The 17,966-nt window shown below is 38.8% G+C and overlaps 1 protein-coding gene across 1 annotated transcript in view; it reads right to left on the reverse strand.

Annotated features, from left to right (window-relative positions):
• The window catches only part of PRKCI (protein kinase C iota), an 86,625-nt gene extending 68,868 nt beyond the window's left edge, over nucleotides 1-17,757 (reverse strand). The window contains exon 1 of the mRNA XM_061194481.1: nucleotides 17,418-17,757. Within this exon, the coding sequence (XP_061050464.1) occupies nucleotides 17,418-17,521 (104 nt within the window). The 5' untranslated portion in view covers nucleotides 17,522-17,757. The remainder of the gene's footprint in view (nucleotides 1-17,417) is intronic.
• Between the last annotated feature and the right edge of the window lie 209 nt (nucleotides 17,758-17,966).

A 17,966-nucleotide genomic window follows, 5' to 3' on the forward strand; every position in this document is an offset into this window, starting at 1 on the left:
CCCCGGGAGCTGTGCGAACAAAGAAGAGAAAGGGAAATCTCTCCCAGCAGCCTCAGAAGCAGCAGATTAAAACTTCACAAACAACTTGATGTGCCTGCATCTGTTGAATACCTGAATAGACAACGAATCATCCCAAATTCAGGAGGTGGACTTTGGGAGCAGGATATATTAATTTTTCCCCTTTTCCTTTTTTTTTCTGAGTGTATATGTATATGCTTCTGGGTGAGATTTTGTCTGTATAGCTTTGCTTTATAATAGTTTTATTTTACTTCACTATATCTTATCCTCTTTCTTTCTTTCTTTCTTTCTGTTTTTTCTCCCTTTTACTCTGAGCCGTGTGGATGAAAGGCTCTTGGTGCTCCAGCCAGGCATCAGGGCTGTGCCTCTGAGGTGGGAGAGCCAACTTCAGGACACTGGTCCACAAGAGACCTCCCAGCTCCACGTAATACCAAATGGCGAAAATCTCTCAGAGATCTCCATCTCAACATCAAGACCCAGCTTCACTCAACGACCAGCAAGCTACAGTGCTGGACACCCTATGCCAAACAACTAGCAAAACAGGAACACAGCCCCATCCATTAGCAGAGAGGCTGCCTAAAATCATAATAAGGCCACAGACACCCCAAAATACACCACCAGACGTGGACGTGCCCACCAGAAAGACAAGATCCAGCCTCATCCACCAGAACACAGGCACTAGTCCCCTCCACCAGGAAGCCTACACAACCCACTGAACCAACCTTAGCCACTGGAGACAGATACCAAAAACAACAGGAACTACGAACCTGCAGCCTGTGAAAAGGAGACCCCAAACACAGTAAGATAAGCAAAATGAGAAGACAGAAAAACACACAGCAGATGAAGGAGCAGGGTGAAAACACACCAGACCTAACAAATGAAGAGGAAATAGGTAGTCTACCTGAAAAAGAATTCAGAATAATGATAGTAAGGATGATCCAAAATCTTGGAAATAGAATAGACAAAATGCAAGAAACATTTAACAAGGATGTAGAAGAACTAAAGAGGAACCAACCATTGTGATGAAAAACACAATAAATGAAATTAAAAATACTCTAGATGGGATCAATAGCAGAATAACTGAGGCAGAAGAACGGATAAGTGACCTGGAAGATAAAATGGTGGAAATAACTACTGCAGAGCAGGATAAAGAAAAAAGAATGAAAAGAACTGAGGACAGTCTCAGAGACCTCTGGGACAACATTAAACGCACCAACATTCGAATTATAGGGGTCCCAGAAGAAGAAGAGAAAAAGAAAGGGACTGAGAAAATATTTGAAGAGATTATAGTTGAAAACTTCCCTAATATGGGAAAGGAAATAGTTAATCAAGTCCTGGAAGCACAGAGAGTCCCATACAGGATAAATCCAAGGAGAAACACGCCAAGACACATATTAATCAAACTCTCAAAAATTAAATATAAAGAAAACATATTAAAAGCAGCAAGGGAAAAACAACAAATAACACACAAGGGAATCCCCATCAGGTTAACAGCTGATCTTTCAGCAGAAACTCTGCAAGCCAGAAGGGAGTGGCAGGATATACTTAAAGTGATGAAGGAGAAAAACCTACAACCAAGATTAATCTACCCAGCAAGGATCTCATTCAGATTTGATGGAGAAATTAAAACCTTTACAGACAAGCAAAAGCTGAGAGAGTTCAGCACCACCAAACCAGCTTTACAACAAATGCTAAAGGAACTTCTCTAGGCAAGAAACACAAGAGAAGGAAAACACCTACAATAACAAACCCAAAACATTTAAGAAAATGGGAATAGGAACATACATATCGATAATTACCTTAAATGTAAATGGATTAAATGCTCCCACCAAAAGACACAGACTGGCTGAATGGATACAAAAACAAGACCCATATATATGCTGTCTACAAGAGACCCACTTCAGACCTAGAGACACATACAGACGGAAAGTGAGGGGATGGAAAAAGATATTCCATGCAAATGGAAATCAAAAGAAAGCTGGAGTAGCAATTCTCATATCAGACAAAATAGACTTTAAAATAAAGACTATTACAAGAGACAAAGAAGGACACTATATAATGATCAAGGGATCGATCCAAGAGGAAGGTATAACAATTGTAAATATTTATGCACCCAACATAGGAGCACCTCAATACATAAGGCAAATACTAACAGCCATAAAAGGGGAAATCGACAGCAACACAATCACAGTAGGGGACTTTAACACCCCACTTTCACCAATGGACAGATCATCCAAAATGAAAATAAATAAGGAAACACAAGCTTTAAATGATACATTAAACAAGATGGACTTAATTGATATTTATAGGACATTCCACCCAAAAACAACAGAATACACATTCTTCTCAAGTGTTCATGGAACATTCTCCAGGATAGATCATATCTTGGGTCACAAATCAAGCCTTGGTAAATTTAGGAAAATTGAAATCGTATCAAGTATCTTTTCCGACCACAACGCTATGAGACTAGATATCAATTACACGAAAAGATCTGTAAAAAATACAAACACATGGAGGCTACACAATACACTACTTAATAACGAAGTGATCACTGAAGAAATCAAAGGGGAAATCAAAAAATACCTAGAAACAAATGACAATGGAGACACGACGACCCAAAACCTATGGGACGCAGCAAAAGCAGTGCTAAGAGGGAAGTTTATAGCAATACAAGCCTACCTCAAGAAACAGGAAACATCTCGAATAAACAACCTAACCTTGCACCTGAAGCAATTAGAGAAAGAAGAACAAAAAAACCCCAAAGCTAGCAGAAGGAAAGAAATCATAAAGATCAGATCAGAAATAAATGAAAAAGAAATGAAGGAAACAATAGCAAAAATCAATGAAACTAAAAGCTGGTTCTTTGAGAAGATAAACAAAATTGATAAACCATTAGCCAGACTCATCAAGAGAAAAAGGGAGAAGACTCAAATCAATAGAATTAGAAATGAAAAAGGAGAAGTAACCACTGACACCGCAGAAATACAAACGATCATGAGAGATTACTACAAGCAACTCTATGCCAGTAAAATGGACAACCTGGAAGAAACGGACAGATTCTTAGAAATGCACAACCTGCCGAGACTGAACCAGGAAGAAATAGAAAATATGAACAGACCTATCACAAGCACTGAAATTGAAACTGTGATTAAAAATCTTCCAACACACAAAAGCCCAGGACCAGATGGCTTCACAGGCGAATTCTATCAAACATTTAAAGAAGAGCTAACACCTATCCTTCTCAAACTCTTCCAAAATATTGCAGAGGGAGGAACACTCCCAAACTCATTCTACAAGGCCACCATCACCCTGATACCAAAACCAGACAAAGATGTCACAAAGAAAGAAAACTACAGGCCAATATCACTGATGAACATAGATGCAAAAATCCTCAACAAAATACTAGCAAACAGAATCCAACAGCACATTAAAAGGATCATACACCATGATCAAGTGGGGTTTATCCCAGGAATGCAAGGATTCTTCAATATACGCAAATCAATCAACGTGATACACCATATTAACAAATTGAAAGAGAAAAACCATATGATCATCTCAATAGATGCAGAGAAAGCTTTTGACAAAATTCAACACCCATTTATGATAAAAGCCCTGCAGAAAGTAGGCATAGAGGGAACTTTCCTCAACATAATAAAGGCCATATATGACAAACCCACAGCCAATATTGTCCTCAATGGTGAAAAACTGAAACCATTTCCACTAAGATCAGGAACAAGACAAGGTTGCCCACTCTCACCACTATTATTCAACATAGTTTTGGAAGTGTTAGCCACAGCAATCAGAGAAGAAAAAGAAATAAAAGGAATCCAAATCGGAAAAGAAGAAGTAAAGCTGTCACTGTTTGCAGATGACATGATACTATACATAGAGAATCCTAAAGATGCTACCAGAAAACTACTAGAGCTAATCAATGAATTTGGTAAAGTAGCAGGATACAAAATTAATGCACAGAAATCTCTTGCATTTCTACACACTAATGACGAAAAATCTGAAAGTGAAATTAAGAAAACACTCCCGTTTACCATTGCAACAAAAAGAATAAAATATCTAGGAATAAACCTACCTAAGGAGACAAAAGACCTGTATGCAGAAAATTATACGATACTGATGAAAGAAATTAAAGATGATACAAATAGATGGAGAGATATACCATGTTCTTGGATTGGAAGAATCAACATTGTGAAAATGACTCTACTACCCAAAGCAATCTACAGATTCAATGCAATCCCTATCAAACTACCACTGGCATTTTTCACAGAACTAGAACAAAAAATTTCACAATTTGTATGGAAACACAAAAGACCCCGAATAGCCAAAGCAATCTTGAGAACGAAAAATGGAGCTGGAGGAATCAGGCTCCCTGACTTCAGACTATATTACAAAGCTACAGTAATCAAGACAGTTTGGTACTGGCACAAAAACAGAAATATAGATCAATGGAACAGGATAGAAAGCCCAGAGATAAACCCACGCACATATGGTCACCTTATCTTTGATAAAGGAGGCAAGCATATACAGTGGAGAAAAGACAGCCTCTTCAATAAGTGGTGCTGGGAAAATTGGACAGATACATGTAAAAGTATGAAATTAGAACACTCCCTGACACCATACACAACAATAAACTCAAAATGGATTAAAGACCTAAGTGTAAGGCCAGACACTATCAAACTCTTAGAGGAAAACATAGGCAGAACACTCTATGACATAAATCACAGCAAGATCCTTTTTGACCCACCTCCTAGAGAAATGGAAATAAAAACACAAATAAACAAATGGGACCTAATGAAACTTAAAAGCTTTTGCACAGCAAAGGAAACCATAAACAAGACCAAAAGACAACCCTCAGAATGGGAGAAAATATTTGCAAATGAAGCAACTGACAAAGGATTAATCTCCAAGATTTACAAGCAGCTCATGCAGCTCAATAACAAAAAAACGAAAAACCCAATCCAAAAATGGGCAGAAGACCTAAATAGACATTTCTCCAAAGAAGATATACAGATTGCCAACAGACACATGAAAGAATGCTCAACATCATTAATCATTAGAGAAATGCAAATCAAAACTACAATGAGATATCATCTCACACCAGTCAGAATGGCCATCATCAAAAAATCTAGAAACAATAAATGCTGGAGAGGGTGTGGAGAAAAGGGAACACTCTTGCACTGTTGGTGGGAATGTAAATTGATACAGCCACTATGGAGAACAGTATGGAGGTTCCTTAAAAAACTAAAAATAGAACTACCATACGACCCAGCAATCCCACTACTGGGCATATACCCTGAGAAAACCATAGTTCAAAAAGAGTCATGTACCAAAATGTTCATTGCAGCTCTATTTACAATAGCCAGGACCTGGAAGCAACCTAAGTGTCCATCATCGGATGAATGGATAAAGAAGATGTGGCACATACATACAATGGAATATTACTCAGCCATAAAAAGAAATGAAATGGAGGTATTTGTAATGAGGTGGATGGAGTTAGAGTCTGTCATACAGAGTGAAGTAAGTCAGAAAGAGAAAAACAAATACAGTATGCTAACACATATATATGGAATCTAAGGGGGAAAAAAAAAAAAAAGGCCATGCAGAACCTAGTGGCAAGACGGGAATAAAGACACAGACCTACTAGAGAATGGACTTGAGGATATGGGGAGGGGGAAGGGTGAGATGTGACAGGGTGAGAGAGTGTCATGGACATATATACACTACCAGATGTACAATAGATAGCTAGTGGGAAGCAGCCGCATAGCACAGGGAGATCAGCTCGGTGCTTTGTGACCACCTAGAGGGGTGGGATGGGGAGGGTGGGAGGGAGGGAGATGCAAGAGGGAAGAGATATGGGAACATATGTATATGTATAACTGATTCACTTTGTTATAAAGCAGAAACTAACACACCATTGTAAAGCAATTATACCTCAATAAAGATGTTTAAAAAAAAAAAAAAAAGCATAGCACAGGGGAATATTTGCCAGAGTCTCACAGTTAGGAAACAGAATGCGAATTCAAATCCACATCTCCTAATGACACTCGTGGTGGATGCTGTGATCTGACCTTCCCGCTCTCCACCCCACCTCCAGAATCCCCTATTAGCAATGGAGCATTTGTCATCCCAGCTACCGGGAGTGCTATCAGTAGACATCCCCAGTCTTCAGCCTCCTTCAGAGATGTGACTGCTCGCCTATAGTCAAATCCCCTTCCTGGTCAGCCCACAACCAACAGCCAATTCAATATGGGGGTATAAAGGTCCCAGACATGACTCAGGAAAGCTCTGAAGTGTCAACTCATCTTCAGAACTCCCTGGAGGGTCAACTAAGATTTCTGTAGAGACTTCAGGGCATCTTGATTTTTTCCTACCTAAGCTTGCTTCTCCCCTTCTCTTCCATAGCTGTCAACCCCAAAAGCACTCCTGAAAAACCACCTGCATGCTAATCTGCAACACCACCTCCCACAGCAGCATCCACCCAACACACAGCTATCATTAGATGTTATTTTGTGGCAAAAGCATAATGGATACAGTCAGTCAATTTGACTTTTAAGAGTTTGGCTAGGGACTTCCCTGGTGGTGCAGTGGATAAGAATCCGCCTACCAATGCAGGGGACACGGGTTCGATCCTTGGTCCGGGAAGATCCTACGTGCCATGGAGCAACTGAGCCCGTGCACCACAACTACTGAGCCTGTGAGCCACAACTACTGAAGCCCGCTAGCCACAACTACTGAAGCCCACGTGCCTAGAACGCAGGCTCCGCAATGAGAAGCCACCACAACAAAGGGTAGCCCCTGCTCACCACAACTACAGAAAGCCCGTGCACAGCAACGAAGGCCCAACGCAGCCAAAAAATAATAATAAATTAATTAATTAAAAAAAAAAAGAGTTTGGCTAATAAAAACTGTAACCCTTGTTTCCGAGATTAAATGAGTCTACTTTAGTGTATGAAGCTAGTTAATTTTTTTTATTCTTCAGAGAAAATACGTTGCCAGCATATATAAATTATACATATTTTACAGTCTGTCTCCCCCAACTAAACATAAAATCCATGAGAGCAGGCATTTTGTTTTGCTCATTGCTGTATCACCAATATCTGAAGAAGCGTCTGGCTCAGAGTGGATGTTCAATTAATATATGTTGAGTGAATGGAGGTGTCATATGTTGGTCTCTAAAAAAAGCATGAGGAAATGTAAAATAAAAAGCATTCCACAATGGAGGAATGACATATACGAGGCAGCCATAGTATAATGGTTAAGACCATGAGAGCTAAAGCCAGTATGCTTGGGTTTGAATCCAGGTTCTATCACTTACCAGCTGTATAACCTTAGGTGAGTTATTTAACTTCTCTGTTGGTTCAATTTCCTCATCTATAAAATGAGAATAATATTATCTCCTATGATATTATAAGGATTTAATGGATTAAGTGAATTCATGTTTATAATACTTATAATAGTACCTAGCATGTAGCATACTCTAAATGTGTTCAATAAATTTTAAAACATTATGTATTCATATAACACTTTAAATAGAAGTGGATCCTTATTAGATAAAAATAATCCAACCTTCTAAAAACAACACACAGAAAAACAAAACAAAACAAAACAAAACAAAAGCAGATGCTTCTGGTTTAATATGGTGGAGGGAACAAACATCTATAACCTTTCATCCTAAGGGCCCAATGAAATGACAGAAAACTGAAATGACAAGTTTATCAAAGTCTTAGAACACGAAAAAGGCACCAGCAGCAGACCAAAAAGTATGAGAAAATCCTAGATGATTGAAAACAGATGGGATAAAATTTATGGAGAAAACATACCAGCCCCCAAAACTAAAGTTAACAGGAACCCTTAAAAGAAGTTTTTTTGACACAAGATTACTTATCCTTCTCTAAGCATCTAAGCACACTTCTTGGCTTTTCAAGTGCATCACACTTACGTAAGAATTCATTATAAATGCTTTTGAAAACTACTTTAAAAAAATATGAGTTAAAGAACAGAATAATGTTATAAACCTTTACAATATAAAAATTACCAAGAAAAATCAAGATGTAGAGAAAGCAAAAGGAAGTGTAAATTCAAAAATGTCTCTTTCTTAGTGGAGAGTCAATATATCTAAAACTAATAATTAAATGTAAAAGCAGGGAACAAGAAAAAAACAAATAACCTGAACTTAAAAATAGTCAAAGGACTTGAACAGACACTTCTCCAAAGAGGATATACAAATGGCCAACAAGCTTAGGAAAAAGATGTTCAGGGAGATGCAAGAGGGAAGAGATATGGGGATATATGTATATGTATAACTGATTTACTTTGTTATAAAGCAGAAACTAACACACCATTGTAAAGCAATTATACTCCAATAAAGATGTTAAAAAAAAAAGATGTTCATCATCACTAATTATTAGAGAAATGTAAATCAAAACTATAATGATACAGCAGAAATTAACACAACATTGTAAATCAACTATATACCAATAAAAAAAACATAATGAAATGTCACCTTACATCCATTAGGATGGCTACTATGAAAAAAACAGAACAACAAGTATAATCAAAGATGTGGAGAAATTAGCACCTTGTGCTCTGTTGGTGGGAATGTAAAATGGTGCAGCAGCTATAGAAAACAGTATGGATGCTCCTCAAAAAATTAAAAATAGAATTTCCATATGATCCAGCAATTCCACTTCTGGGTACATATATCCAAAAGAACTGAAAGCAGGGAATCCAAAAGATATTTGTACACCCACATTCATAGCAGCATTATTCACAATAGCCAAAAAGGTGGAGGCAACCCAAGGGTCCACTGACAGATGAATACATAAACTAAATATGATATATAAATACAAAGAAATATTACTCAGCATTAAAAAGAAAGGAAATTCTGACACATGCTACAATATGAATGAAGCTTGAAGACGTTATGTTAAATGAAATAAGCCAGCCACAAAAAGAAAAACACTGTATGACTCCATTTATATGAAGTATCTAGAGTAGTCAAATTCATAGAAACAGAAAATAGAATAGTAGTTGCCAGGAGTTGGGGGTTGGAGGAGAATGGGAGAGTTGTTAGTATGTAGTTTCAGTTTTGCAAAATGAAAAAGTTCTGGAGATCGGTCACATAACAATGTGAATATAGTTAACACTGCTCAACTGTACACTTAAAAATGGTTAAGATGGTCAATTAAAAATTTTTTTACCACAATTATAAATAAAAAAGAAAAGAGGGAGGAGGTATATTATTTAAGTTATAAATGTAACCACAAGAAAAACTAAAAATAGTCAGGAGAGGAGGCAATGAAGAAGTGCTAAATTCCTCATCTTCCATACTGATCGACAGATATAATAAAAGAAAGCAAAATTTTAATAGTAGTTAACCCTGGGTGGTAGAACAGGGGATTAAGGAGAGACTAGAGACGGAAAGAAGATGTACTTTGTATTGGGTTGGCCAAAAAGTTCGTTTGGGCTTTTCAGATGTTACGGAAAAACCTGAACGAACTTTTTGGCCAAACCAATACTTAGACCTTTCTGAATGGCATAGAATATTATTAATTTTTCTACATGTAAAGGTATGATTTTATGATAATTATAAATAAGATATAAAACAAATTTTAAATGACTGTTATAAATAAATAAAATTGTTTTAATTTTTTTTTTAAAGATTTTTTTTGATGTGGATCATTTTTAAAGTCTTTATTGAATTTGTTACAATATTGCTTCTGGTTTCTTTTTTTTTTTTTTTTTTCTTTTTGGCTGTGTTGGGTCTTCGATGCTGGGGGCAGGCTATCTCTAGTTGCAGCAAGCGGGGGCTACTCTTCGTTGCGGTGTGTGGGCTTCTCAATGAGGTGGCTTCTCTTGTTGCACAGCACAGGCTCTAGGCGCGCGGGCTTCAGTAGTTGTGGCGCATGGGCTCAGTAGTTGTGGCTTGCGGGCTCTAGAGCGCAGGCTCAGTAGTTGTGGCGCGCAGGCTTAGTTGCTCCGCGACATGTGGGATCTTCCTGGACCAGGGCTCAAACCCGTCCCCCGCATTGGCAGGCGGATTCTTAACCACTGCGCCACCAGGGAAGTCCTTGCTTCTGTTTTATGTTTTGGTTTTTTGGCCGCGAGGCATGTGGGATCTTAGCTCCCTGACCAGGGATCGAACCCACACCCCCTGCAATGGAAGGCAAAGTCTTAACCACTGGACCACCAGGGAAGTCCCTGTTTTAATTACTTTTAAAATTTATATTTTAAAATAATAAGAAAATAGTTCCTCCTTCTAGTGACATTAAAAGGGAACCTGCTTACCTTAAAGCAATTTTTCTTTCAAAATATCCTCAAGGTTACTAGTATGAGGGGGTGAGGATTGGGAGAGTATATTTTAGAATTAAATCAGAAGAGAAGAAAAGGCTCCCACTGAATTTCCCCGGCAAAGAACAAGCGTGACATTATCTTTTTTGAATGCAAGGAGAAAAAATTAGTATAATCAGATGTCATCAAAATATGACTTCCTTATTAAGGTCCACACGTAGTTAAAATTAACACATATGTAAGCATATCTGCAAACAACAGGGAATCTTCAGAAACCTTATTTCTCAAGAGCTGTAAAATATTTATCAGAAAATACAAATATTTTTAAAACATCTGTGTAATCCTTTAAAAATCATAAGTACATACATCCTAAAGAGACTCAATGAAGGAGTCATGATTTATCAACTGCCACTCCTTAAGTTCCAGGAACTAAAACATTTAAGGGAGTTTTTTATAAATAACTCTCCAAGTAATTGGAAAGCACCATGTTCATATACCCCACAATCACCAAATCCTTATTATAGTACCAAAGCTAAAAATAAGCTGCAAAATAAAGATATTACTTCGAAAGGTACAAAACAAATCATGCATGGAAGATTCTTTTTTTTCCTGGTTTTAACTTCAGTGTTGGCATAAGTTAGCTTACCACTGGTCTTCAACAGAATACAGTCTGCTTCACCACAAAGATGCCCAAAATGGCACATTTAGATATAGTTTTAGCTGAATTTAAAAATAAAAAGCATTCTTAACTTTGCTTCAGCAAACAGTTTTAAGCATTCATTATGTTCCTATGTTCTAAAATATAGAATCTAAAGTTTTTCCTTAGGACTAATTGCTTTTAAAAATAAACCTGAAAAAGAACCATATTCAGTCCTTCTGCTATCTCAACAAAAGCTTCTCTCCTAAATTAAATATAGTACAATCAGAAAAAAAAAAAAGTTTTGTAGGCAGGATTATCCATGGATGGTAAAACCACTGGGTCAAAGGTTTTGAGGAAATAGTCATACAATCTCAAAGTATCCCCCCTCAAATTAACTGTTAATTATAAGAAAACCATCATGAAACTTCCATTTTTAAAAATCAAGGAGATAGAAAATTGACTTGAAAAGAATAACTGTGAAATATGAATTTGACAATAAAGAAAAAAAGTAATCTTAAAAAGCCCCATCAATACAGTAAAAGGGTAAAGGGAAATTTCTCTGAAGGGTAAGACTCAGCTTTGTCTTATGCTTTACTAAGCCTCGAAGTTATCATCCATAAAATGGAGATAATGATATCTACCTCTCAATATTGTTAAAAAAAAAAAGTTAGCATTTTTTGCCAATTGTATTTGCAAAAATTTAAAAGACCAATAACATGCAACGGGAGCATAAGGAAAGTGCTTCATTTGTACACTGTTGCGGGGAATGTCAATTGACACATTTTTGGAGGATAATATCAAGTTTTAAAGCAGGCATATCTTTGACCATGTTTGCGAGAATACATATTAACTATAAGGATGCTCCTTCAACATGATTTGACAAAGCGATTTAATGAAAGTTCATCAATCAGAAAAAAAGATTAAATGAATTATGGTATAACAATACCATGGAACACTATGTACCAATTATAAAGAAAGAGGTGGATTGCTCTATCTGTATGTATCTACCTATTTATCTGTCTATCCTGACATGGAAAAATGACTATGAATGAAAAAACTCAAGTTAAAGAAACATGTATAGAAATATGAACCCATTTCATAGAAATATGAAACATGTATAGAAATATGAAAAATAAAAGGGTGTGTCTGTGTGTATACACACACCTACACTTACAGATATATTGATATGATGTAGAATATCCCCAACTGTTAACGATGGCTATCCCTACGGAGAGGGGGTGCGAGGCTACTTTATATATCTCTGTATTTTTAAAATTTAGCTTTAGTGCCTTGTCTTTGTGATCTGAATGTGGCCATTGGTGGCATTTTTGTTCCTATCATCGCTCTCAGCCATGCTCCTACATAGGTTAGCTGTCACGCAGAGTGCTGGGTACACAGAGCAGGCACACAAAAAACAGTTGTTCAGTTAATTCTGGACATTTCCACCTGGATGCTCCCAAAGCACCCTGAGTTCAAAATTTGATTACTTGTTCCAGGTAATTAATTACCCTCTCTAATCAATCTCTTTCTTTTCTATTCCCTAGTCTCCCCAAATGAGAAATCCATGTCTGACTCAGACCCTCTCTCTTCTCCACAGGCAATCATTCTCTAATTCATATTGACTCTACCCCCTAAAATCGCCATTGAATCCATATCCTCTTTTCCAACTCCTCAGAATCTCTCACTTGGACTACTTCCAAAGCCTCCAGATTAGTCTCATCCATTGCTAATTCATCTACTATACTGGTTCCAAGAGTGATCTTTCTAAAATAAAAATCTAAATCGTGCATCCCTCTTACTTAAAACCTTCACCAACGAGAAAAAGTCTGAAGCCCAAAGTATGATATTCTAGAGTCTTCATGATCTAGTGCTTGTGAACCTTCTTATTAGCTCACTTCTCATCAGTGCCCACTTCACACTTTATGTCCTAATGAGGAATGACTATGGGACCAACGACTAAACTGATCTTAATTCTCCAAACATATCATGCAGCTGTGCAATGCCTGGAATGACCTCCCACCCAACATCATAATCCACCAGGCAAACCTACTTATCCTTTAAAAGCATCAAACAACATTTCATCCTCTTGGAGGGCTTTCCTCACCCCAAACTTCTCCCCAATAGCCATCCTAGCACGTACCTTACACACACACACACATCCCTTTATTAACTTTTTAAAGCCTTTCCTCCCACAAGTCTCTTGGTTCCTCAAGGGCAGAGCCTTGTATTATCGACTCTACATCCTCTGTGCCCACCCCAGTACCATGTGCCTGGCTTATAGTAGTTGTTCAACAATATTTATTAAACTGAGTTTAAACACACTTTGGTAAAATGTGAAATCCTAAACAAGACTGGAATGTTTAAAATCGTGTTTTAATTAGGCTCATTTCAACCATAAAAAAAACAAACACTCAAGTTACTTTAATAAGAGGTTTGGGAGCTGTATTAGAAAGCTATCCAGGAAATTTTTTTCTGTAGAGAGCTGCTTTTTCCTCCTCTATTTCCTCAGCCCTTCAGTTTGCACATGGGTGATCCTGGCCTCACCAGCCTCTCCTGAAACTCTTCAGCTTCAGTCCTCACTGCTAACAAGCAATTTATCTCCACATTATCTAATCCAAATTTCTGAGAGGGTTGTTTTGGTTTTGGCACCAGGCCACCATGTCCCTTCTTTCTCTCTGGTGAAGCTACGGATCTGCTGCCCTATGGTTAGGTGACATGCTAGAAGCTCCATGACCAATGACTCACATTCCCCCAACTTTCAACTTAATATATCATTTTTATTTCTTTAGAACCATTGCTAAAGTATATCAGTAAAATTATTTTGCAATACTTTTAAAAACAAGTCTTGCCAAGACTTGTTCACAGTGAGAAAAATCCTGCATACTTCATCACTGAACCAGCTATACTTTCCAAATATGCAAGGAGTTCATCCCTTTTTATTTGTAGATGTTCACAGAAAGAATCCTCTGGATTCATAACTGCTCAACAGCACTGGTTTAAAAAGCTTTTTTACAAGCTTTTTGCAAAATTTCTCTTACATTTATAACGTAAAGAAATGAGTAATCCAGTCATTTCCTTGTTAAATTTTACCCTGTAATATCAAGTAACTTTATAGAACGATAGCACACACAATGGCAATCTACCACTAACCCACAAAACCTGTTTCTCCTCCTCCAAACTAACACCACAAGGTAATGATTGAAGGAAGGCAGGCCACTCATTGACAAGCTCCTGTGGTGAGGAAAGAGGAGTACAGGCCAGGAGACAGGCACTCTTAGGTGGTCTCCAATAAAATCAGATTCTCAGTGCTATTAATCTCCTGAATAAAAATTAGAAAAAGGCTAATTAAATAGCTGTTATATCTAGGGAGATATCACAGTTGCACTAAGAAGAAATTTAACAGCATGAGAACACTAAACACATCATTGAAAGGAGACAGCAATTCATTCACTAAAATATTCTGGCTAGTCTGAGATTTCAAGATTCACTGGAAAGAAATATTGTTAGAAGGAGATGGGGGAAAATTGATAACGGCCATTCAGATGATCTGAAGGAAAAGAAACTTTTTCAAATGCAGATTGTCCTTACATTTCTTGATAGTAAGGGAAGAATTTTCTACTTTAAAATCAGGCAGGTGTTCTACTTAGCCAACCTGTTTATTAACTATCCTCATTGGTGACTCATTTTAGTTTCATTTGTAGTAATGAGCAGCTGACTATGTAATATCATAACCATCAGCTTAGACTATTGTTAATAAACATAAAATCTTAACAGATCTAATTTCAGAGGACAGAAATTGGTACAATTTAGAGTGCTGATGTTGTCTTTAAATGAGGCTTGGAATGAAGGCACTATTAGAAAGTTTTCATTGAATAAAAGCACTAAAGGGCAAGGGGTTGATTCATTACTTAGCAAAATTCATAGGTTTTTAAAAACAAGCAAAGAAAATGTTAACTTGAATGTCTTGGAGACGTTTTAGCCAAGCAGTAAAAGGGTTATAAGTCCTTATGCTCTTTTATTTATTTTTTTTAAATTTATTTATTTTTTAAAGGGAACTTTTAATTTTATTTATTTATGTTTGGCTGCATTGGGTCTTTGTTGCTGCGGGCGGGCTTTCTCTAGTTGCCACGAGCGGGGGCTACTCTTCGTTGCGGTGCGCGGGCTTCAGTAGTTGTGGCATGCGGGCTCAGTAGTTGTGGCACGCAGGCTCAGTAGTTGTGGCTCACAGGCTCTAGAGCACAGACTCAGTAGTTGTGGCGCACGGGCTTAGTTGCTCCGTGGCATGTGGGATCTTCCTGGACCAGGGCTGGAACCCGTGTCCCCTGCATTGGCAGGCAGATTCTTAACCACTGCGCCACCAGGGAAGCCGTCCTTATCCTCTTTAAAAAAAAAAAAAAAATAATTGGAGCAATAAACCAAGAAAATATTAGATGATACCTACATTCTAAAGACTTTGATTTCTTTCCAAAGGAGAAGCTTACAATGACTTTAATTTACTAACTAGGCCTATTTACAGTTGTCAAACTAATAAAAATAGGAAAAAAGGAAGAAGCACTAGTTTCTTCGTGTTTCATAGTTGGAATCATTGGAAACTACCTAAATTTAATAAGTCAAAAATTTATATTATTTAAAGTCAGAAAGGTAAACCGGAGAACTAAAAATTATACTGTAACAATCAAAACTTGGCAGGCATCAGGGAGCGAGGAAGCAAAATGTAGTGTGCAACCAATTTCGCATCTTTCAGAGGAAGGAATCAATAGATACCATGTAAAGTTGATAAATCACGAAACGGAAGAATAACTTTTAAAGTAATAAAGGCAACCTCCAGAAGAACAAGAAATAAACTATCAATAGTAATTACCTCTGAAGGTTGGGAGGACTGAATGGGGAACACTTTTTATTTTACACTTCTGAACAATTTGTACTTTCCTACCATGTGCATATATTTACTTTTTAATCTAGTTTTTTAAACTGTCAATAATCAGACACTATTAAAAAAAGAAAATGTACTATATTTCATTCTCTGTACCTAACAACTCACAGACCGTTAACTATAAAATGGAACACATTCTAAAGTGAAATATCTCATCTGTCAAATTAAAGGTAAGGTAAAGGAAGCAAAGTTTTTTTTCCCCACAGTGCAAAGTGTGTAGCTATTGTTTGAAAATCAAGACTTCCCTGATCAATTTAAGCAAAAACACTGTTACTGTCCAAAATAACTCCTCTAAACTACTCCTGAATACAGTCAAGCTAATGAAAAGAGAGAGGTCAGAGGCTTCACTGCAGCAAACAAACTAGGAAGTCCTTACATCAAATCAGTAAGACATTTAGGGGCTTATATTTTCTTTGAAATCGAAACAAGAGAGGCATTTTGAAAGTTTGCTCTCTTCACTGATCCTCTAAGGAATGTAAAAGTATGTACTGCAGTTTCAAACCTCCTAGTGCTTGAGTTTTTTAAAGCAATTTACTTCTGCTTGAACAAGCAGTAAGACAGGCCACAGCGGTTGGGTGTTCTGTTAACCCTTAGTTTCAAACCTTTATGCTCACACTAAGAGTTCAACTTTCTAATGCTCCCAAATATAGTTATCTCAAAGAAATTTCAAACCACAGTCATACTACGGAATATGATTTAATACACTGATTTTAGGGCTGGATTATTTCTGGTAACCACAATAGTTACAACTTAGGTAATAATATGAGTAAAGATCACAGATTTTAAAACTGTGCCTATGCTCATCCTCTTCTCTTCTTGCAATATCTCACCCTACCGGACAGTCCTTGAAGCAACACTGACAAAGAAGTGTTCACAAATTTTAATTTACACATATACAACCTAACCTTGGCGAGACATAAGTACCTAATGCATATCCCTGAAAACGCATCAACTTTACTCAAATAATAACTCCTATGTCTAATATACTGGCAGCCTGACCACAGTCCAGATACACGTCGCGAACTCTTCTGTGTGATAAAGACAAACCTGACTTAGAGAACCAGAGGCTTTAGGCCTGCTGGTAATCAAAAGGGTCAACAAACTGAAGCAATCCTGTCTTTTAAACCCATGGTAAACTTAGTTAACTAAGGCATCACTCAGAATCAACTCTCAACCCCCAATACATCCAGACTTAAAGACGTAAAGCTCTTGTAAATCTCTTGGTAGGCGAGTCTCTCGGACCCACCAGGTGGACCTACTTACTCCAAGGATCCTCCCTCGGACCCTGCTCAGGATCCTCAGCCGCGCGATTCCAGGGCGCCCTGCGCCACACCTTGGGGGTGCCGCAATCCAGTGCCCCGTGCTCCTCCCCCGACCACTCGGTCACCCATCCCGAGTCCCCCGACTTTGCCCGCCCAGCCCATCCCTTCCACATCTCCAGCCCCACACCCGCCCCCCCTCCAGGCCAAGTCCAGTTGGCCTCTCCCCTTCCCTCTCACCACCACCCCCACCCCACACACTCACCCGCGGTAGTAGGCTTTCACCCGGACCTGGTGAGAATGGTCCCCGCTGCCGCCGCCGCCTGCGATCGGGTGAGACATGGTACTGCTGTCTCTCTGGGTCGGCATCTCCTTCCTCCCCCGCCTCAACGCTGGAGGCCGAGGGTGCGAGCGGCGCACCGGGCGGCGTAGGGGACTCCGCGGCCCGAGTTTCTCCCGGAGCCGCGGCTGCCCGCTCGCCTACCTGTCCTCCACGCCCGCGGCGCGGGCCCAGAGGTCGCCTCGCCGGGGCAGCCGGAACCGCACGGCTCCCCCCACCGCCAGCGGCCGACACTGCCTCTGCTGCCGCCGGGGCCCAGCACGCCTCCCGCCTCCGCCCCTCCCACCTCACTCGCTCCAAAGGCCCACATTCTCGGGGAGGGCGGGTGCAACCATCGATCCAACTCAAGATGCCCGGCTGAACCATTCTTACGGGGGCAAGGAAAAGGGGAGAGAGGAGAGGGGATGCTGAACATCACAACAAACTTGCCGGCAAGGGGCCTTTTGTGGGCTGTAACTGAGAGAATGTGAAGAC

This window comes from Eubalaena glacialis, chromosome 6 (genome assembly GCF_028564815.1).
Source record: "Eubalaena glacialis isolate mEubGla1 chromosome 6, mEubGla1.1.hap2.+ XY, whole genome shotgun sequence".
In the NCBI taxonomy this organism is placed as follows: domain Eukaryota; kingdom Metazoa; phylum Chordata; class Mammalia; order Artiodactyla; family Balaenidae; genus Eubalaena; species Eubalaena glacialis.